The sequence below is a fragment of the Octodon degus genome, unplaced genomic scaffold (genome assembly GCF_000260255.1).
Source record: "Octodon degus isolate 3935 unplaced genomic scaffold, OctDeg1.0 scaffold00004, whole genome shotgun sequence".
NCBI lineage: Eukaryota > Metazoa > Chordata > Mammalia > Rodentia > Octodontidae > Octodon > Octodon degus.
The window spans coordinates 32,884,719-32,906,271 of NW_004524580.1; the positions used below are offsets into that span (position 1 = coordinate 32,884,719).

A 21,553-nucleotide genomic window follows, 5' to 3' on the forward strand; every position below is an offset into this window, starting at 1 on the left:
ACAGTTCTGTCTCCCACATGTTCTTCTCCGGAACTCACAAAGAACTTGGCACACGCTGGGCTCTCTATAAATATTAGTGGATTTAAAATGGAGCTTTAATTTCTGACTTGAATTTGCTCTACTGAGTCTCTGCCGGGAGCCAGGAGGTCACTAAAACACCAGGGAGTCCTCACCCCAGGCTTGGCTTTCACTCCTAACCGAGTTAAGAGAGATAATCATCAGAGCTGGCCTGGGCAGCAATCAGTGGCCGCGCTGGAGGTTTGCATGTACCTCAGCTCTTGCCTCCTTGCAGGCCCTGGGGTCAGGGCCCAGGCTGGAACCCAGTCTGACTTCGATGACACTTGCCCAAAAGTTGTGTCGAAGGGCACAGTGTCGATTCACAGTTCTGTAACTCAACCGAGCGCAGACCCCTACCCAGTGAGTCCGCTTCGCGGCACTTATTTTAAATCTGCCCAAATAAGGAACAGGACAGACCTGGGGAAGAATTTAGGTCCCCCCCATCACGGCAGTGTTTGGGCGAAACTGCTTTAGTTTCCTCTAGAGCAGGCCACTGGCTTTTAGAGTGTCCACGCGGCTCGGTACTGGTCCGCCAGCCCGTCCTCCTTGTCAGGCACCCCTGAGTCCCAGCAGTGGGGAGCTGACCACTGCCCCGCAGGTGGGCAACCCCGCGCAGGACCCCTCTCCCGCCCCTTCCTACCCACCAATGGGAGGCTGCAGAGCTGGCAGGAGGCTGCGGATTGGCAGGCGCAGCGGTTGCCGAGGCGACGGGCGGGTCCGGCGGAGGCCCCGGGAGGGCGCGGGCTGGGGCGTCCGGCGGTTTCCGCGCTCTCGGCGTTGGCTGTCGGGGGCGGCTCCCGCACCCGCTGGGTCCGCGCCCCCCGCCCCCCCCCCCCGGGCCCCCCCCCCGGTGCCCGCTCCCGCCGCCCCGCCCCTCCCGGCTCAGCCCCGCCCCGGACCACGGCGAGCTCGGAGTGTGGTGGTCGGCGCGGGCGATGGGCTGCGGGAACTCCACGGCGGCTGGCGCGGGCTCGGGCGCGGGCCGAGGTGAGCGGCCGGGGTGGGGCGGGGCGGGGCGGGAGGGGGCGCCGTCCCTCCCGAGGCCCCAGACCCAGATCAGCCCTGGGGCGGCCACATCTGGCCTGCGAGCCCGGGAGGAACCGCGGGGCGCTAGGGCGGGGTGCTGGGCCCTCCCCTAGCCGGCCGGTAGGTCCCCGGTCCGGGTCCCCGCCGATCCCTCCTGTCCCACCAGGGTCCCTCCGGGCCTCTTGCTCTGGGGTGTGCGGAAGCGGCGCTGCTCGGTCCAGACTCTGCAGGGCTGGGGTGCGGAGCCTCCGGGGGGGCCGAGGCTTGGATGAGCTGACCCGAGTGGCCAGGCTTCGTTGAAACACAAATGGAACTTGGGCTGCTCCCTTGTGTTGAGGGGAGGCAAGTCCTGTTCTGGGCCAGGCAGGCGTGTGTCCAGGTTCGTATTATCCTAAGCCTCGGACCTTGCTTGTGACCCAGTCCTGTGGCCGGGTGGAAGATCTTCCCATCTGTTTCGGGCTTTCCCTGCAGACCTTCAACGGAGTCCTTTCGGATCAGCGCTCCTGCGCCTCCCACCCAGCCCGCAGAGCCAGGAGCTCCTGACACTGCAGTGTCCCAGGAGGGCAGCACACCCTGTCTGGGGCTTTGTGACCTTGGGCCTGCCACTTCCCGAACCCGAACCGAACCTGGCTTAGTTTAGTTGACTTGAATCCTCACACCAATTAGAGTGGTGTAGGAATCTGTTCTGTTCACTGGGCAAGTTTGTCTTTCCCTCCTGGCTGTCGGTGGTCCTGCCTGTGGCATGTTTGTTCTCTTTGGAGAGAAAAGGCTACAGTAGGTGGCATTCCAGTCTCAGTGGGGTGAGTGGGACCAGCAGCGATTAGCTGTAAAGTTTATGTGTTACAGATAACCATTACCATCCTGGAGTGAAATCTGCTCCTGTGACCGGTGGAGAGATCCTGGGGAACAGGCAGGGGTCAGGGGCTGTTAGGTGGTGCCTGTGCTGATGAGGACAAGGGCAGGAGCTGGACTGGAGGCTGGCTGGCTGTACGCAGAGACCACGGCCCGTGTCCAGGGTGCATGGGAGTGCAGGATTGTGTCTCTCAACGTTGTAAGATGGGGTGGCCCCATGGAGCCAGTGCTGTGAAGTCTACTTACAGTCTGTGTTAAAAACAAAAGAAGAAGCTAAGAACAGTTATCCATGTTTAAAAAGACTGTTGGAAAGATACATGACAGATTTCTTTAAACATGGAGCTACCTTAGTGCATTTACATTTTTGTTAATGAACTTCTGTTGAGATTGGGGGTGTGGAGATGTTTTATTACTAGATGAAAATCAGGATGATATAATAAACTACCTCCGAAGTGTTAGCATAAGAGTCATATTTCGTGGGGAAATGATTTTCCTTGTGAGTATTTGAATGATCTTTTAGGAGAATGTCTGTTACTCTGTGAAGGTATAGTTTTGTTGAAAAAGACTCACTGTTCACGTTCATATGCGCTGCGTGGCTTTTGTTTGCTTTCGTGTGCGAGGGATGAACGCACGCAGCTAAGCGTGTGTGTTCTCCCTGCCAGCCTCTTCTGGGTGACAGTAGCCTTACATTTAGGAAAGCGCGAGGAAGGAAGCACAGACTATAAAACCCTCCCTGCCCAGAAGCTCCTTCTGAGCATCTCCCAGCCCCTCTTCTCCCTGGCCTTGGGGTTTGGCCGCAGCTGTTTTCTCTCCGTCATGGTGGGGATTTCTTTTCAAAAGGGAAGTGCAGCAAGATGAGACGGCAGGGACGCCACAGTGCAAGGGCCAGGAGCCTCGTTGGCCCACAGGCACTGAGCTTAGCGTGCAGGGCTGTGTGGGCCATGCTGCAGACTTGCCTGGAACTCGAGCTGCGGTGTGAGAGGGGACCAACAGATGTCGTCCCGTCCTCCAGGTGCCCGTGGAGCACAGCTTCCGACATGTCCCAGGAGTCCAGCCCTTCAGTTGTAAGTACAAGGAGGGGCGGCGGCAAGAGAGCCTGGCAGGGGCTTGTGCTGGGCTTTGGCGCCTGCTGCTGTGCCACTGTGGTGTCCATTTCCTCTCACTTTCTGAGCTTTGGTGCCTTCATCAGCCCTGAAACTCAGAATCAGATGATGCCAGCAAGTGCTCTGTAACTAATTCCCATGTTGGACTCAAGGCTGTTGCCCTGTGCCAGCGGAAAGCAGCTTTCCTGGGATACTTTTCTGCAAGAAAATGGCAAAGCTGCTTTGACACGTCACACATCGTGATAATGTCGCCAAATGGGAAGTCACCTCCCTGGGCTCCCTTCTGTTCCCTGAGTAATTCAGGTAAACCCTTTCTTGAGCTGCCTAGACAGTGGCCATGCTTGGCTTCAGGCCAGTGAGCTTGGTAACAGTGACAGACTGACAGGCAGTAAGGTACCTCGGTGAACTGGATCCAGACAAGCCACAGCAGCAGAATAAAATGGTGCAGTGGTTATAAGGATTGCTGTAATCCTCCTGCCTCAGCCTCCTCAGGGCTGGGGTTATAGGCATGTGCCACCATGCCCTATTCTCTAAGGAAGGGGAGATGGAGTGCCCTGTCAGAATTCAGGCAGCTTTAACCCCACGCTCTCTACCTGCAGCCCGGGTGTGTCCACCCTGTATGTAAGATTTTCTGTAAGAACTTTTAGCACAGAGGTGAGGGCAGCCAGCCGCGGATGATCATTGGCTGGAATCAGATTTTCCTGTTGGAAGTGGATGGTGTAGGTGGCAAGGAGAAGTGGTGAGAAAGCTGCTGCCAAACAGGGTAGAGCAGAACGCGCCTTGGGCATCCATGTGCCTGGGAGGTGGCGGGTGACAGCGTTTTATCCGAGAAGGCTTCCCAGAGGAGGAGAGGAGCTTTTTGCCCCTTGGGGTGTGAGAAGTCTTTGTACACAGAGCTCCCCATTTGCAGGTCTTGAGACTATTACTGTCTCAAAAGAGGAATTTGATTTTTCCAAGCCTAGGTCTATAGTAGGAGAGCTCGTCATTTTGTGAGGATTTGGGACATTTTTCCTGCACAAGCCTGGGCCCTAACCCTAACCTCTGGAGAGCCGTCTGGATTAGGTTAGTCTCTAAAAATGTCATATTTATTGTAAAGCAGAGAGCTGTGCTGAGGTGTGCTGTTCCCACGCCCACCAGGCACTTTATCTTTTTGTTGTTCCTTGAATATCCCATAATAAGGCAGAGAGATGAACACCTGCCTTTTTACCTAAAGAAGTACAGAGGTCCCTCGCTTACCCCGGAGGTCATGTTCCAGACAGCCTGCAATAAGTGAAAATCAGTGAAGAAGTGGCATTGTGTGTATTAGGCTTTCTAAACCCTTCCCACACCCTTATAAACCTTTCCCACACTTTTAAAAACACTTCTACTGTTCTTAACCATTTTCTCAACTCGTAAACCTATGTAATCTTAACATATGTCTACAGTACGTTACTGCAAGATCCTGCATTATGGAGAAAAGTCTGCAATAAATAATTTAATATTCCTTGAAAGCCCACGAAACAGTGAGTCCACGAAAGTCGAACCACAGAATAGCGAGGGACTGCTGTACTTGGTAGTTACAGCCTGGTGAGCGAGTGGTACAGCCAGAAAATCCCTTATTATGTAAGGCGCAACATCCCTTAAAAGTTCTGGTGGCTGCACATCTCTAAAACAGCCTGCTACTTACTTTCCTCAGGAGACTTACTTTAGAAGCGTTTGGCTCTTGATAACCAGTTAGTTGTAATTTTTGTCAGAGACGCGACTGGCCACAGTGTGAGCATCACTGGTGGATGGTTGGTTGTCAGAACATCCCTAAAATGGCTCTTCTGCTTTTTATATAACGACAGTCAGAGGAAGAGCTTGATGATTACTTGTCTTATTGTATCAGTGTCCCTAGGGAATTAATGGACTCCTTTGGGTCCAGGTATTTAGCTTAGTTATTTCCTTGTCCTCAATTTGCTAGATGACTGCGTTCTCTCTTGGGGCATCTCCCCTCGCCTGGCCTTGATTGTCTGCTGGTGGTTGGAAACATTGAGTCTGTGCTGGGTGCTCGGGGGAGAGCCCACCTGTGGGGACGTGAGGCAGACCTTGTTGATGGCAGCCGAGAGGGCCTGGCAGTCGTGTGGGGCTCCCTGCCCGCTCCTAGGGAGAGCGCAGGGCCCACCCGCGCTCCAGGCCTTGGTGCCCTGGCTGGGGCACCTTTGCCAGAGAGCTGACATTTTCTTTCTGATCTCGTGTGTCCTGGTTCCCACCCGGAGGCCTGAGAACCCCATTTCTTCTCAGCCATATCTTCAGCCTACAGACCAGCCTCAAACCTTCAGTGGGCTTTTTAAAAAAAAAAAATTTCAAAACATATTTGTTGAATGAATGCATGTACTCTCCTGCAGGCACTGGATGCCTGGCACCAGCACCTTGAAGGGAGCTTTACTTTGGTGCCCATTTTTGCCTAGAGGGCTCTGGTGGAGGAAAGCTGCGCATATCCTGGCCACCAGGAAGCAAAGAGGGGAGCCAGGGAGGGGGCTAGCCCCAACCTTGAGTCTTACTTTTATTGTTGATGGGCTGTGTAATGTTGGGCAGCTTGCTGAAGCTGTCTGTGTCTCACCTGTAAAGTGTAGGAGTAGTAACAGAGCCTACGCTTGAGATGGTGTCAGTCCCTGCGTCCACGTGGCTGGGAACGCTGCCTTGTGCATTCCGGGTGCTCAGTGCACTGGGTATTGTAGGGAGACCTACCGTGTGCACCCTATGGCCCACCCCCTATGTGGAAGGCATCTGTAAAGGGCAGGGAAAGGGGGCAGGAGGGGCTCCCCGGGCTGGAGGAGGAAGCCCAGTGGCTCCAGTCTGTGCACTGGAGGAGGCTGCAGCCCTGGGGGCAGGGGATGCCTTCCTTTGCCCACTCGGAAGAAGCTCCTCCAAGTGCCAGTGCATGAGGGGATGGGGCCTCTGCTCAGACGGTTGTCGCAGGAGACAGAATCAGGAGTGTCTCCGAGTCACTCTAGATCCCTAGGTCCCGCTGCCACCCTGGGAAGAGTTCACGAAGCTGACCCTAGAGAGTTAGCCGCTTCTGCAGGAGCCACTTGCAGTTTGACACAGGCCTGGCTGAGCCCTGTTGGGGCAGCTGGAAGCCTGTCCGACCCCGTGTGTGCGACTCTGTCTGAAGTTTTCACCTCCCTGCGAGCTGCTGGGCAGGAGGGCCTCAGAGCCTGGAGCTCTGCCTGAAGCCTCGGTGCTCACAGCCCGCATGTGCGTCTGTCGGGCAGACCCCGCCAATGACCGTGACTCTTTTTTTTTTACTTTTTAAAAATAAACATTGCTTTTGATGAAATAATATGTGTTGTTTCATTGCTTTTGGCTAAACTGAGACAGTGACATATTAGAACTATTATGGGTTAGAGGATGTCACAGCAGATGTCAGAATGAAAGAGAATTTCTTTTTTTATTTTTTTGCTGTGATTATGTTTATACAGTTCTCAGTGGAACTTTTTGTTTTATAAAACAAAGAATAAACCGTCCCTGCACGCTTTTACTGCCTCTCTCAAGTCATTATGTTTCTGACCAATGATTTGTAAGTCTGTTGTAATTTTTATAAACTCCCCATGTATGTAATTTTACTTTTAGTACTGTTAGTTGTATATGTGTGTGAATTCTCACCACCCATGGGAGAATGAATTATGACTTAATATATAATCTAGCAACTTACTTAGCAATGAATATTTTCAGTATATTTTATAAACTCTATAAAGCACATACTGTAAAGTGATCAAAAAGACAATAATGGGCTATTTTTCAAATGTAAAAATGTACACGATCTAGGGGCCCGGGAGATGGCTCAGTAGAATAAGCACCTCCCTGGCAAGTGCAAGGGCATAAGTTCAATCCCTGGTTCTGAAAAAAAAAAAAAAAAAAAAAGTACATGATCTGTTTTAAAGGAGATGAGGGGCCAGGGGAGGTAGCCCAGTGGCCCAAGTGAGCAGTATGTTCTTCATGTAAGAATTTGGGCCGTGTGCGGGCCCCTCACAGCAGTGCTGTATGAATCTGACCTGTATTGAGTGTGTTCTGCACAGTGCAGTTCCTGGGATCTCAGATGTGCTCCGATTGGCGGCATGTGAATGAAAATGAGCTCTCTGGGATCCGCAGGGATGGCGAACCTTCTAGAAACCACGCGCCAGACTGCACCCAAACCCACTTATCACCAGGTGCCATCCCTGCAGCTAGACTTGAATGCTCGGCTGCCGGCACGATGCTGGGCGGCCTGGCTCACGTGCTGACAGAGAGAGCTCTGCTGTCTGCCAGGCCCCGGGGCGCAAGGTGATGGACGCTCCCGCTTAGGATGCCTGACCTGATGGGGACCTGAGAGCCCTACAGCTGGCGTGTCCTCTCGTTCACCAGGAATGGCCTTGTCTTTGTGTTTAAGGCGCGTGTGGACTGCTATGTTAATTGTACTCCTGCCTGAGTATTAATTGGCCATATGTTTTTCAAATTTACTTTTGTTCTACTTTTGATGTTGTTGAGGATCGAACCCAGGTCCTTGCACTTGCAGGGCAAGCACTGTACCCTGGAGCCACACCCACGCCCACAGAATTAATTGCTTTGGAGGAGAGGGAGGATATTAGGACGAGATTGTTACGGCTTGGGGAACCCGGGGGAGGTGTCCAGGTTCCTAGCCCAGGGTGCGTGACTGGGACCTTCTTTGCATAGAGGGTCTCTACAGATGGGAGGTGAAGGACTGCTGAGAGGAGAGTGCTGGGGTGACCCGGGGGCGGGCCTTAGGCGTGCCTGTGAGTGACAGGAATGGGAGGCCGAGCTCCAGCACCAGGCCACTCCTGTCCCTGCCTGAGCTCCCCATCACAGCCCGGTCCTGAAGTTGCTCAGGGCCACCTCGCTCCAGGAATGAAGGCTCCTGTCCCCCTGTCAGTTGGGAAGCTCCCAGGGTTTTAGGAGCTCTGTGCCAGCAAGCGGGGAAGGAGACTGGGCCTCCTTTGGTGCTGTCCCAGTATCAGTTACAGTTTTGAGTGTCCCATAAATTGGGGTTGCTCGTATTTTTAAGTAACTGAGACTTTTGGCATTGAGACCCACGAGTAGAACGACAGAAGCTTGCCCAGGATGTAAAGTAGGAGATAAACACGGTCCTGGAGAGATGACGTGCCCCTGGGACAGCCGGCGGAATAAGCAGTGACACCGGCTCGGGCTCTGTTCAGCAGGGAAGGCCCGCGGCTGCCAGCGGCGCAGGTACTGCTTGTTCCTGAAGTTGCATTTGGTTCTTTTCTGAAACCCAGCCTTCTCCTCTCTGTCTTTCAGGAAGATAATGAGGATGGCGATGATCACTTACACAGTTTCGGGAACGTGCAGTCCAGTCGCTCGGCACGGCACGACTCTCTGTGCTGTCCGGAGCTTTGCTTTGCTCTCCTTTTATTTTCCTGAGAAGCCTTGCTGCCCCTCCAGCTCTTCCTCCAAGGCCCTCAGACGGGCCAGCGTGGCTTGTCTGAGCAGCAGAGAGCCAGCGTGTCAGGAAGTGAAGTGACATTAGCAGGGATCAATGGCCTCTCTCCCGGGGCCAGACGCGCCACTGTGCATGTTGCTTAATAAACGCTGCATCGCGGGAATGGCAAACACAGCTGAGGTCAGGTGGGTGGTGTCGCTGCCGCCGGGACAGTTCTGGGCAGAGTGGTCTTTTGCATAAGTCGTCTCAGAAGTCTCGATCTGATTAATTACATAATTAAGCGAAAGGTGCTTATAATGTTGCAGCGAGGGCTGTACTTTTTGCTTCAGATCTTGGAGAGTTTTGCGGGGATTTCCAGGAGTTCCAAGGATCATATTTCCTGCTGTTGTTACTGTGTGAACTTGGATGCTGCCCTGTTCTCTCCTGGTTGTAGGTTTTCTGTTAACCACTGAGTTACCCTCTCCTAGGATGTGTATTTTCTGCTTTTGAAAATCCAGTGCATTTTCCAGTCACACACAGGCACTTGAGGCAGTGTTTGAAGTCCCTGCTGCTGCAGGTATTAACTAGACGCTGCCTTTCCAAGCCAGGGCGGTTTTAGGAGAGAAGGGGTGATTGCTGGCTAAGGTGATCCAGCCTCCCCTGAACTGAGCTGGAGCTGCTGAGTCACTGAATGGGGACCACAGCAGGGAGAGGCCCTCCCGCTGGCCCCTGGCAGCGATCTCAGTGAGTGTGGGACAGCTCCTGGCAGTGGATTAAAATCTGCTGATGGGGACACATTGCCATGTATGAATCATTTCATGCGTGTCACTGCTCTGCCTTCCTAGCTGTCACTGTGGGGCAGTGTGTCCCCACTCTGCAGACACAGGAGCGAGATGACTTACTGACTGCTGGGCACACCGTGGAGGAAGCCCGCTCGGGTCTTCTGCCTCCACACTACCCCGAGATGTGGGGAGACAGTTTCTCTGACTCTCCTCCCTGGATGGCGCTGGATGCCTCTTAGGGCTCTGGCACTCTCTGTATCTCTGCTTTTTTTTTTGTAAGACTGGTACATTTATTCATTCTTGAAGAAAGGAGTGGCTGACAGGAAGTAGGTGAGTGCTGTGAGTTGGGCTGGGTAGGAGGCCTGCATTCACCCCTACAGTATGCAGAGCTAGCAGCTAATGTTGGGTTCCGGTGCTTCAGCTCTGCTGTGTGACCTTTCGAGCCCCAGGAAGTCACAGCCTCTGTCTAAGGCTCAGCGCAGCGCACAGTGTGGGGCGTTGGCTCGTCACCCCATCGACCTAGCTCACAGCAGGAAGCAGCGGGTCAGGGTTCCAAGGAAACACACCTGGCCGCACCTCAGCTGGACCGATGGGCGTCGCTTACAGCCAACTGAGAAGTCCTAGCTGGCTCTGCGCGTAGAAATAAGGGCAGGCTCCGTCAGAATGGAGGCGATTGCTGCTCTTCAGAGAGGGTCTCCCAGGTGGCCCCCCACATCAGAGTACAAGATACAGCTATTTAATTGTCTAAACAATATTAGCACAAACCTTTTTGATGAACTAAGAGAAATTAGTAATGATCTTAACTATTGTGTGTGTGTGTGTGTGTGTGTGTGTGTGTGTTAGTCTTTTTGAAGAGACTTTAATACTAAGTTTATTGCAAAGTGCAGGTTTGATGAAAGGCCTAAAAGAACGTATTTGAGGTGTAGTTTGGATCATCTTCATGATGAGCTTCTCGCCTGCACTATTACACATCCTAAATTAAGGTTCTCAGGATATAGTTCTTGTAATTTAGAGACTTACTCTTCCTGCGTTTTCCTTTACTTTGTAGCACATCTGCCTTTTTTCAAATCCCTGTGGCTTGCGAGGAAGTTATTTAATTTCCATTTCCTAGGGACGGAAATGGAGCTAAGCAGAAGTGTGCGTATGTACGTACACACACCGCCTTCCTAAATCTTCCAGCAGTCTGAGGAAGTGCTGAGTCCTCTCCTTGGACCCAGGAGGGAAGTGAGGTTTCAAGAGGTTGAAATAACAAGTGCAAGCTCTCTGTCCTCTGTGTGGATGCAGGGACAGGAAGCAGCAGGGAGAGATGAGTGGCAAAAGCCAGCGAGGGACAGTGGGGCTAGAGGTGCGCGTGGTTCCCAGAACGAGGCTGGTCTTCTGGAGACTCCTGAGCACCACCATTTCATCCTGTGACTAAGCAGTCGCTTGGTGACCAGCACACAGTTATGACTCAGAGCACTGCAGTGCGGACGCCAGTTTAGGAAGCATGGGGCATAGCAGAGAAAATGCTGCTCAGATCTGCCAGTTTTGGGCTAGGGAGATAGCTTGGTGGTCTACATGCCTGTCTGGCAAGTGCAAGGACCCAGGTTTGATCCCTGGTACCACATGGCATACTGGCTCTGGAAACCTGGCAAGGTGGCGCATGCCTGTAATCCCAGTGCTGGGGAGGCTGAGACAGGAGGATCACTGCGAGTTCAAGCTGCGAATAAATGAATAAATGAAAGCAAAAAATTTTTAAAAATCTGCCAGTTTCCTCACCCATGCCATGGGAAATGGGCTTAGGTGACTGGAACTAACCCTTTTGCACCAGCACCATGCTGTTTAGAGGCATTCACAGAAGTGGGCGGAACACATCCTGAAATGTAAGATTTGAAACAGGAACTAGATTTTATGACTTCCTTGCCCTCTCCTGACCTTCTCTGAAATGATGTCTTAAAACCTTGTCCCTTCTAGAATGCTTTCGCGGTCAGGTGTTGGGCTTAACATGCTTGCGGCAGCACTTGCACGCCAGTACAAACCTGTCTTTGTTTCTCTCCCTAGGCCCTGCAGGAGCAGCTAAAGATGCGTGAGTATTTACTGTTACTCTATTTCCTGCTCTCTTTCTGAGGAAAGTGCTGTTCTCATGATTGTGACCCTCGGAGCCCTGCAGGACTGGCTGAGAGGACTGGAACTACCTTCTGTGCTAGGCACGTGTGAAGATTACCAGGGGCCTTCCAAGGCTGTTGGAAGACTGTTCCCAGGTGGGGCTTTTTGTTTTAGCCTTCCAGTTTTCCAGGCACTTTAACTCAGACTCCTGGGAGAAGGTAATGTTTAGTTGCATTTCGGTCTCACCTCATAGAGAGATTTTTTCTAGTTAGAAGTGATTTTGAGATTGAAACTCCTGCCCCCTGCGCCTGCAGGGCTTGGGGCTCGGTGAGAGGAGAGGCCGGTGCTCGGCTCATGCACACTGACTTTTCAGGTCGACAGCCCGACATTTGTATGACTGCGGATGACCGTCCGCCATGGTCTGGATGGATCTTCCCGGTATTCACGTTGGAAACTTGGCCCTCAAGCCTGTGTGTGGTGTTGTCTGGGGCGAGGGGCTTTGGGAGGTGAATGAGACTGGATGGGGTCACGGGGGAGGGGCCTGTTACGGTTTGTGTCTCGATGTCCTCTCAAAGCCTCACGCAGTCATGGGGCGGCCTCTAGAGTCTGTGATCGATCCATGTCCCGTGCTGGGGCTCTGGTGTGCGTGCTGCCCCCGCCCAGGGCTGGCAGCCTGCGTGCAGTGTAAGGGGGGGAGAGAGGCCTGCTCTGCGCTGCTCCTCGTTTCACTCTTTGCTGTCTTCCGCCATCTTGAATGGTTGCCCTGTGCCCTGCCTTGGAGCCAGCCAAGTATAGACTGAAACTGAACAGTGAGCTAAATAAACCTTTCCGTCATTGTGGGTGTTAGGTACTTTGTCTCAACAACATTGGGTCAGGACAGGGCCCATGGTGGCTGCAGGGGTGTCGCAGGAAGGGGGAGGGGCCTGAGCTTACAGCTTGCTTCCTCTCACCATATCTCGGGTTGCAAGGCCGCAAACATGCGCTCACCGTGTGCCAAGCCTGGTTCTCGACTTCTCAGCCTCCAGATCCATGCAGCAAATGAAATCTTATTCTTTGTAACTTACCTGGCCTCAGGTGTTTTGTGAAAACCACAGAAGACAGACTAAGACACTGCTCACCGTGGCCAGCAGCGAGCTGACTGCAGGCTGTGGGACGTGGTTGAGGGCCGACTCCCACAGGAGGCTCCTTGCACTCAGGAACCCTTCTGTACTCCGCCACAGTCTTCGGCTTGTAATGTGGGGATGGTAAGGCCACTGTAGACGCCCACTGCTGCAAAGCCCTGCTGACCCTGTGGAGTTGGGGACAGCTGGGCTGGATGTGAAGTCCCATGGAGCCCGGCGATGCCCATGGCATGAGAGGTTCGCCTCTCCATGAGGCCTTGGGGCGCCAGGGCAGGACCCACGCAGCCCACTGAGTGCGCTGCTCTTCTGTGGTCGGGGAGGCTGGCGGGGGCTCTGGCAGACCCCGCCCTTAGATCTTGCAGCAGGGGCAGGGAAGACACAGTCGGCGTTCTCACTGGCTTGCACAGATGTGCAGGAAAGGCAGCACAATGGGCACTGAGACCACCAGTGGGCCAGTGTCACTGGTGCAGTCAGACTTGTCTGTCACAGAGACGATTCAAAGGAGGTCTGAAGGGGGTGACTGTTCCCTGGGAATGAAGTGCGCATTTTATGAGGCTGCAGGTGCAGGAGGAACAGCTGCAGGTTGCTTTCATGCCTGCTTGCCGTGGCCAGGTCTGTGACCAAGACACTCAGCACCCTGAGCCTGGCTCTTCCGTCAGGGCGGTGTCTGGTCTCCTACCTCTCGCTTCTGCCTCTAGGTGTTGCTGTAGGTGAGTCTTCCTCCAGCCCCACTCCGTACTTGCGACACCTCTGCCCAGAGCCCTCCTGATCTTAGCCATCACCCATTGCAGGGAGCCCAGAGTGCCTTGTGAGTAGGAAGGCCACACATTCGTCCCCTCTGCCTATATATTGTACAGTTTGTCATTACTGTGACAAAATGCCCAAGGCAGTTGGATTTATAAAGAGAAAATCTTGTTTAGAACACAGTTTTAGACTCGTGTAGTCCAGACAGCATAGAGTTGGCTCAGGAAGGCCACCCCTGGCTGTGTCGCTGCCTGATGTGGATGGCAGCATTGGGGTGCATCTGCTGGAATGGAAGGCTCCCATCTTGAGTAGGGTGGGGGAGGGGAACAAGAGCATGAGGAGGTGGAATGTCCCCCAGTCCCTTGGGGCACACACCCTGTGTCTGGGGGTTGGCTGGGTTCTCTTTCGGATCATTCTTTCCACCCTCTCCCGGAAGGGCCAGCCTTTGGATTCAGCCTTCAGTACTTGGGGTCTGAGAGGACACTCAGCATCCAAATGCAGCAGCCTAGAATGACTTCCCTAGGTCTGTCCCCCCTCAAGGTTTGTGTCCCTTCCCTGCAAGAAGTGTCCCCAGATCTCCCGACAGCCACAGTGTCCTTCTCTTCTCACTTTAGGCCTCTCTGATAAAGCAGCATACTTTGTAGCATTTGGTTAACAGTTGTCACATGAATGCTCACAAAGCGAGACTGCTTTACTGGCTTCATTTCTTTGGGAGGCGTGGGAATTTCTAACAAAATTTAGCAATGATTTTGTCACCAGAACTAATTAGTTTGGAATGTGAGACACCTTTGAACTATTACTTTTAAAAATCCTGAGTTCTTCAGATACAGATTTCCTGTGACTATACCTCATTGAATGTTCTATTACAAAAGATAGTTGTATTAAAGTTGATGGCCCTTAAAAATATATGCAAGTTGGGTGCGGTGGCACATGTCTGTAATCCCAGCACTCAGGCGGTTGAGGCAGGAGTGTCACCGAAAGTTGAGGCCCACGTGGACCACGTAGTGAGTTCAAGGCCAGCCTGAGCAGCACAGCAAGACCCTGTCGAAAATCCCCCAAAATAAAACCCCCAAATGTGCAGTAAATTTAAGTAGAAAGAATGTTATTGTGTTACTTTTCCTTGCCAAAAAGAAAGATATATTTTTCTATTTTTTAAAAGTAGAAGTTATAGATTTATAAGTGTTGACTTATAAATCTGTTAGGTGACACCGTGAGTGAGCAAGAAGCTAAGAAATTAAGACGACTTGACAATTTTATTATGAAGATTAAACTTTTAGATGATTTTATCTAAAGAGATCGATCCCAAACTAGAAGAAGGGGCACAGTAGCACAGGAGCTACTCGAGGTGGAGAGACCTCCCTGAGCAGCCAGCGCTGCCCAGACCGCAGAAGGCTGCCGTGGGAGAACTGTGTTGGCTTTTAGAAGCCAGAAATGCTATAATTGTTGCCTTCATCTATATTAAAATATCAGTTCTTTGGGACAATCTGCAATTTTTACTCCTTACTCATTTACCTTTTCTATAGGTGAGAAGCTAGTATGTAATAACAGATAAAATGGTATTTCTGCACAAGACAGTTACCCCAGTATACGGCGAAATAAAATTATTTTAGTAAAAGACACTGCCATCACACTCCTTCAGAGCCCTCACCCTCACGTCTGACACACTTCTCCCGTCACGCTTGTCACTTGCTGCAGCAGCCCTGGAGGCCTCTCTCATCCGTGCCTCTCTTTATGAGGCATGACCAAAGCGTGGCAGCCCAGGCACCAGCCAGCTGCGAGGCCGACTTCTAAGAACAGGATGTCCTGTCCACCTTATTGGCTGGATTGGGCGTTGTGTGGCTTGTGGCTCTTCTCCCATCAGGGTGACCAGAAAGGGAAACATTTTGAGCCCGTTCAGCCCCTTGAGGTGGCCAGGACCACACAACCGAAGACCCTCAGGAGAGAAGGCCGCAGAGCTGCTGCAGGCAGCAGCTGGGTGGGGCGAAGGTGTGGCAGTGGGCTGAATGTTCCAAAGGGCGGTGTAGTGGCTTTTCTCTCACTTCAATACATTTTAAAAGTTTATCATCCTTCTTGATCGCTCCAAGTGCATCCTTAGGTCACTGTCTTTTGAGCATCAAAACATGGTGGGTGACAGGCGCTGGTTATGCAGACACTCAGAATTCAGTGCCGTCCTGGCTCTGGCTGGGTTTGTTCTGGAAAAGGGAGGGTGGAGACCTGGGGGAGCAGAAGACCTTGGAAGGGGCAGCCAGAGAGGGCCTGGGTAGGCGCGTGGACTGGCTGGCTGGCTGGCTGGGGCAGCAGAGGGCATCTCCTGAGCAAGGGAAGGCAGGCAGGAAGGGTGACCCGAGAGGCCCGGCAAGCTGGGGCTGGGCGGAGAGATGGCTCCACGGGGTGCGTGGAGTCGGCAGAAGTGGGGGAGTGGGCGTCACGTGCAGTGTCTCCATAGGATGCTGCAGTGAGGGGCGGCAGGGCGGTCAGCTTAGAGAAGAAGCACATTGGAAAACAGCGCATCTCCTGCTGGGCGTGGTGGTACACGCCTGTAATCCCAGCGCTTGGGAGGTTGAAGCAGGAGGAGCTGCGTTCCAGACCAGCTTGCGCTACAGCCCTGTTCCATAAAAGCCAAAGAAAAGTAGGGTATGCATTTTTAATACAGAGGAAACACCAAGAAATGCAGAAAGCACAGAAAGGTATTTTCTTAAGAGAAAGAAATCTGCTATTATCCATTTGTCATTCATGTTTTGTACTTTACTTTTTAAAAACTATTTCTGCCAGGTTGTACGTGAGGATGATTTTGCACATTAGAGACTGTTTTGCTTTTTCTGTTTATTGTTGTAAGTGGACGAGATGGGGGTGTCGGAAGCAGGAGAGGAAGACAGCCGGCCCGTCTGCGAGCAGTGTCTGCGGGGAGGAGAGAAGAGCCGAGGGCGCAGGCCCCACAGGGCTAAGGGTCGCATGCGGGGTGGCCCTAGGAGTGCCGGTGTGCACACGGGGATCTGCATGCGGGTCACAGCCGGCCCTGCCTTCCTCCTCTCTGTCTCTTTAAAGCTCAGTGCTGAAACAGAAAACAAAACAAGTAAATCCAACACGATGACATCTGCCAGCTTCAGAGTCTTGGAAAAATCAACCGTGCTTTCATTTCATTTTAGTGAATTCTCTTAGCTATTTGGCACCACTAGATTGGGTTGGGATATTTTTGGTTGGAAATGGCAGAAGCCCAGCTTAAACTGCTTTAAACAAACAAACAGAAAGGAATTTATTGGCACGTGTTGTGGAAAAGCTCTAGGGGTTTGCTTTGGTCACAGCTGGGTCCAGGTGGTCAAGTGACAGGAAAACCTCTTCGGTCTCCTCTGACCTGTGTTGGCTTCCTGTCAGGTAGGGGCAGCCGGCCAGCCTGTGTCCTGCTAGCCCAGTGGTTCCTCTTGGACAGAACCTCACATCCTTGTAGTTCCTCCAGAAGTGGCAGGGCCAGACTGTCAGTGCCAGGGGGCCAGGTGGGGCAGGGGGCGGGGGGGGGGGGGGGGGGGGGGGGGGGGGGGGGGGTAGGGGGGCCAGGTGCCTCCTGGAATCAAGCCCAGGGCCTGTGGAATGCAAGATTCTGATTGGCCAGGCCCAGGTCATGTGCTTCCTGCTGGAGCCAATCTGAGTCCTCAGCCCCCTATACCTGTGTGGGCAAAGCCGGGGAGACTGTTGCTTCCCCCTAGAAAGTCGGGTGCTGCTGCCAGCTTGGGGAGACCGTTGTCACTGGGCAGATGAGACAAAGCTTGTTCTCCATGTCCCACACCTGTCATGGTAAAAGGACTTCTGTGGGTGTGAGTAGTATGTGTAAGAAGATGTTTCAGGTAAGGTCTTCAATAAGTGGACTCGAATTTAATGTTTGCCAGGGAAAATAAAACCGCAACCTCGTGATTTATACAAGATCACTCAAGCACTGCCTCCCCTTAAAACTTAGAAAGTTTACATGTCATTAGGATTCCTTTCTTGACAAAGCTATTTATTTTACTGTTGCAGAAGGAACAACTCTAGAGAAAAGTGGCACAGAATGAACCAATATAAAGCACTTTGACAATCTGTCCATGTATTTATTTGTTTGCTTCCTTGCTTGTTTTGGTACCGGGGATAGAAGGTGCTTTTGCCACTGCGCTATCTCCCTGGCCCAACAGTCTGTCTTTTTAAAACATGAAGTTGTAAATGTCTGATTTCAGTTTTCCCAGGAGCCCTCTGCGGGTTTTGCATCCATGATGTACCAGTCTTCTTTGTGCTTCTGAATGTTTTGTCTGCGCATTCCTGGAGGGGCTGGGTGGCCTGTTCTGGAAAAGCCGCTGTTGTGCCACCAAGGGACCCAGATCCAGAAGTCCCTCTGCCCTTAGCTGCTGGCTAAGGCTGTGCCCTCAGTGGGATGGTCACCACCCTGCGGGCGTCACCTTCCTTCCTTGGTGGCAGCCTGTCCTCACCGAGGGCCGCGCTGTATGCGGGTTTCGGGGTCCCAGTGTCTCCTCACCTGGCGAGGCGTGGGGCGTGTGGGCTCAGTGAGTGCCCCGGGTGCGGGGGCTGCATGCTCGGTGTCCTGAGAGCCCACTTGGCCCCGTGCTGGCCACCTCAGAAGTGAAGCTGTGAGGCTGTGGGAGGGCCGACCGCTCTGTGGTAGCTGGTGGAGCAGGGGCAGGGGCAGGGGCAGGGGCAGGGGCAAGAGCACGCCCAAGGGAGCCTCGGAGGGGAGGCAGCAGCCCACGAGCGAGGCCGCCGGCTGGAGGAGGTTCTGGAACCCAGGAGGGGACAGTGTGTTCCAGTGTGAGACTTGGGTGGGGCTGCAGGGCTGAGTGCCGTGGAGAGGGACGCACGGGGCATTAAGGCCCACAGCACAAGTGAATTAAAGAGCAAAATAAAAAGGCAACACGAGAAACAGCGAGGTGGAGCTTTGGCACCTGGGAAGGGGACCAAGAGAGGAGGAGGCGGAGGAAAGGGTCAGGAAAAGAAAGAAGATGCGTTGCGTGCCTGTACCAGCTCCCCGGGATGATGTGATCATTGCCCACGGCAAGCATCGATCGCCTGCCTGGCGTGGTGGCGCACGCCCGTGAGCCCAGCACTTGGGAGGCTGAGGCAGGAGGATCACCAGCCCTGGCTACAAAGTGAGCCCGGGCCAGCCTGAACTGCATAGCAAGGCCCTGCCTCACCAAGACAAAAACAGAACAAAACAGACATCTACTAATAAAAATAAGAAATAAAAAATAAAATGGATAATGGATAACTTATCCTGAGTTGATGACATGCATTATATACATGAACTGAAAGATCACTCTGCATCCTGTGAATATGTATCAGTTTAAAAAATAAAAATTTAAAGATGTCCATAAAAGTAAAAAAGAAAGTTGTTTGAACAGAGGTCAGCAAAATGTATGGGAAGAAGCCAGCTGGATGCTTCTTGTGGATTTTAAAATCAGCCAAGGCAGAGGTTAGAAAACGTTGAGGCTGGCCAGCATCGCTCTTGTGTTGGTGCTTTGCTGGCGAGGCGCGACTCTCAGAGGAGCTGGAGTGCGGAGCACACTGGCCCCTCTGCAGGAGCAGCGCGTGTGTGTGTGCGCGTGTGTGTACACGTGTGTGCGTGTGTGTGTGTGCATGTGTGTGTTGGGCACATGCTGTATATCTCTGAGGTTCCTTAAGGAGGAAGCACTCCTGCCTTGCTGCCCGTTAGTGCCTCCCGGGCAACACTGGGAGGACCTTGGCATCGTGCTCGTCCCTCGGGAGGATGGCGCAGACTGGGCTTTCCCTTGAATGCCTGCTCTCATAGTCCTTGGAAGTATGTTCTGGAAAAAGAGGGGGTCCGGTGTTGGATGAGGGGCTCGTCCGAGGACAGCGATGGAGAGGCCGCTGCCTGGAGGTTCTCAGTTGTGAACAGCTGGTCGGAACTGCCCTCCGGCCAGGAGGAACCTAAAAACGTTATACAGAGAAGGAAAGACTATACCTTCTTCTGGAGATTTAGAGTGGAGATGGAAGTAAACGTTGCCAGTTGATAAGCCTATTCCTGAAGGTCCTCAGTGACAACAAAAGTACATCCCTGGTGCTCTCAGCATGGTCTCCAGAGGCTCCCATACCTCCTCTGTGCTGCTCAGAAATTAGTGCATGACAAATAAGGAAAGAGCACGGGTGACAGGCCATTTTCCTGCTTCTTAGATGGCTCTAGTAAGGATAGGTTCATATTTAGAACGTCTTTCTTGGTGAATAAAAGGCATTGGGTTTTTGCCACAGAACTGAGGTGCTTGTGAAGGTGGAGGGAGAGGAGAACGCTCTAAGTTTTCTGGCAAGTTGTGGCTAAGAGCAGTTAGTGTTCATTGGAGTTGCTGGCTGCTGTCTACTCTTTGTCATCTGTGTTTGTTCCTCCACATGACAGAGTTTAATTTTTTTTCTTTTAAAACATTTAGGTCACTAAGGAGAGCTATTTTATAGCTCTAGAAACTAAGCAAATGCAATGAGAAAAGTGTTTTGATCACCATGTATGATGGGAAGAAAAAATTTATTTATATTAGATATATTTGAATAAGATTTCTTTTAGTGAGAGCAGTATTTATTGGTTAATTTATTGTCTGAATTTTTGGGACAGCATCTTACTGTCATTCAAGCTAGTCTTGAACGTACTATTAGTCAAGGCTGGCCTTGAACTCAGTGTTCTTCCTGTGTCAGCCTCCTGAGTGTTGGGACTACACAGTTCACCAGCACATTTAGCTCAGCTGATGGTTTTACTGCCTAGTGTTCTCCTTTTTGCTGAAGTTGACCTAACAGGTGGCCTGCCAGGAAAAGAAAATGGAAGAAACAGAAATATGAAGCTGACCAAGACCAGCTCCTGGGACAGCTGAGATGGCAAGGGACAGCCCTGGACACCCGTCAGTTCCACCTTTGGGCTCCTCACCATGAGCCTGCTAAACTCAGCATGGTGCTCCTCTTACCCTTCTTGGAGCTCATACCAATCATCCAGAGTCTCTAGGAAACTGAGGACTTCTCTGCTGCACAGCAGGCTCCGAGACACTTCCTAAATGGCCCAGAAAGATTGAATTCCTCCCTCAGCACGAGGGGCCCTGCAGGTGGGCGCCGCCAGCGCAATCTGTGGCTGCTCCCTGGGAAGGCGGACTTTCTCTGCTTGTCCTGGTGGAAGCACCATTTCTTGCCCTGCTGCCCCAGCTGGAAACTTCCCATGAAGGCAGGGACCTCACGAGGTGCCGGGCAGGTGTCGGGGTGTGTGAGGTGCACAGTGCAGGGGGTTCCTCCCTGGAGTCACTTGCTCTGGGTGTCTCTACCCAGCACCTGCTCCATAGTCCTTGGAAGTATGTTCTAGAAAAAGAAGGAGTGTAGCATTGGATGAGCGGCTCTGCTTTTGGGTCCAAAGTCAGATCCATCTTGGCCCTGTGTCCCCCATGGTCAGGGCTGTGGTGGTGCAGGCCTGGAGCTCTGTAGGGGCCCAGCCAAGAACAGTGCATTTGGCCCCAGGAGCCAGGAGGGTCTGTTGCCATCCAGCCAAGGGTCTTGTCATCTGCTCCTGGGAAGGGCTGAGGGTGCAGGCCAAACGGGCCCAGAAGACCCTCACCAGGACCTCGTAATTTAGGCGGATCAGGTGCAGCCCGAACCATCAAATGAAACTGGGACATGAGCGTGCAGAGGAACAAGGGGAGCCAGGCAGGGCCCCCTGCTGCCAGGACAGGAAGGAAGAATCCTGAAACCTGGGATGGAGGGGCTTGCCTAGCCCCTCGTCTAAGTGCTGAGCACCCTAGGAATGTGCCTGCCAGTTGAGGTCCCTGAGTAGCTCCAAGGTGGTCTCTGTGGGTTGGTGGTGGGGGTTCTGCAGCCTACAGGGGGTTCCCTCTGTGTTTCTCTCCCACTGGGCACAACCTGCAGGTGCAGAGGGCAGGTGTAGGGCGCAGTGCCCAGGTGGGCAGGCACCCTAGCCCTGCATAGCAGAGAGAAAGGCGCAGAGCACGAATCCGGGACACCTCCCAGCTTGCGCCAGGACGGTCTGAGCGTTCGCTTTCGGCCTTCTCTAGATACATTTCTCTTCTGTCCACGTCCCTGCGTCTCGTTAGTGTGTGATGATCCCATCCTGTGGGAAGCTGACACAGGCACGGAGCACAGCTTCATTCCTTGTTTCTCCCCTTCTCTTGTTCAGTTGTTTATTATGGTAAAATACACAGAACGTACAATTTCTGTATGTCTAAAGGAGGCAAACTCAGGTCTGGGGCAGACCCTAACCTGGGTCACCAAGGTGTGAAAGGCACAGCCCATATCCCAGTGTCCAGACCCGAGGACGAAGGTCTCGCATGGAGTGGGAGGGATGGAGACCCTGTTCCCAAAAGCCTGCCTCCCCAAAGCCCTCCGAACCCACCTCCCACTCCTGTGAGGAAACCC

At 52.7% G+C, this 21,553-nt stretch overlaps 1 protein-coding gene across 1 annotated transcript in view; it reads left to right on the top strand.

The window, feature by feature from the left end:
• The first annotated feature begins 703 nt into the window (after window positions 1-703).
• CUNH12orf75 (chromosome unknown C12orf75 homolog) overlaps window positions 704-21,553 on the top strand; it is a 29,057-nt gene continuing 8,207 nt past the window's right edge. Inside the window, exons 1-3 of the mRNA XM_023717336.1 lie at window positions 704-1,044; window positions 2,948-2,999; window positions 11,256-11,280. Coding sequence (XP_023573104.1) covers window positions 704-1,044; window positions 2,948-2,999; window positions 11,256-11,280 — 418 coding nt within the window. The remainder of the gene's footprint in view (window positions 1,045-2,947; window positions 3,000-11,255; window positions 11,281-21,553) is intronic.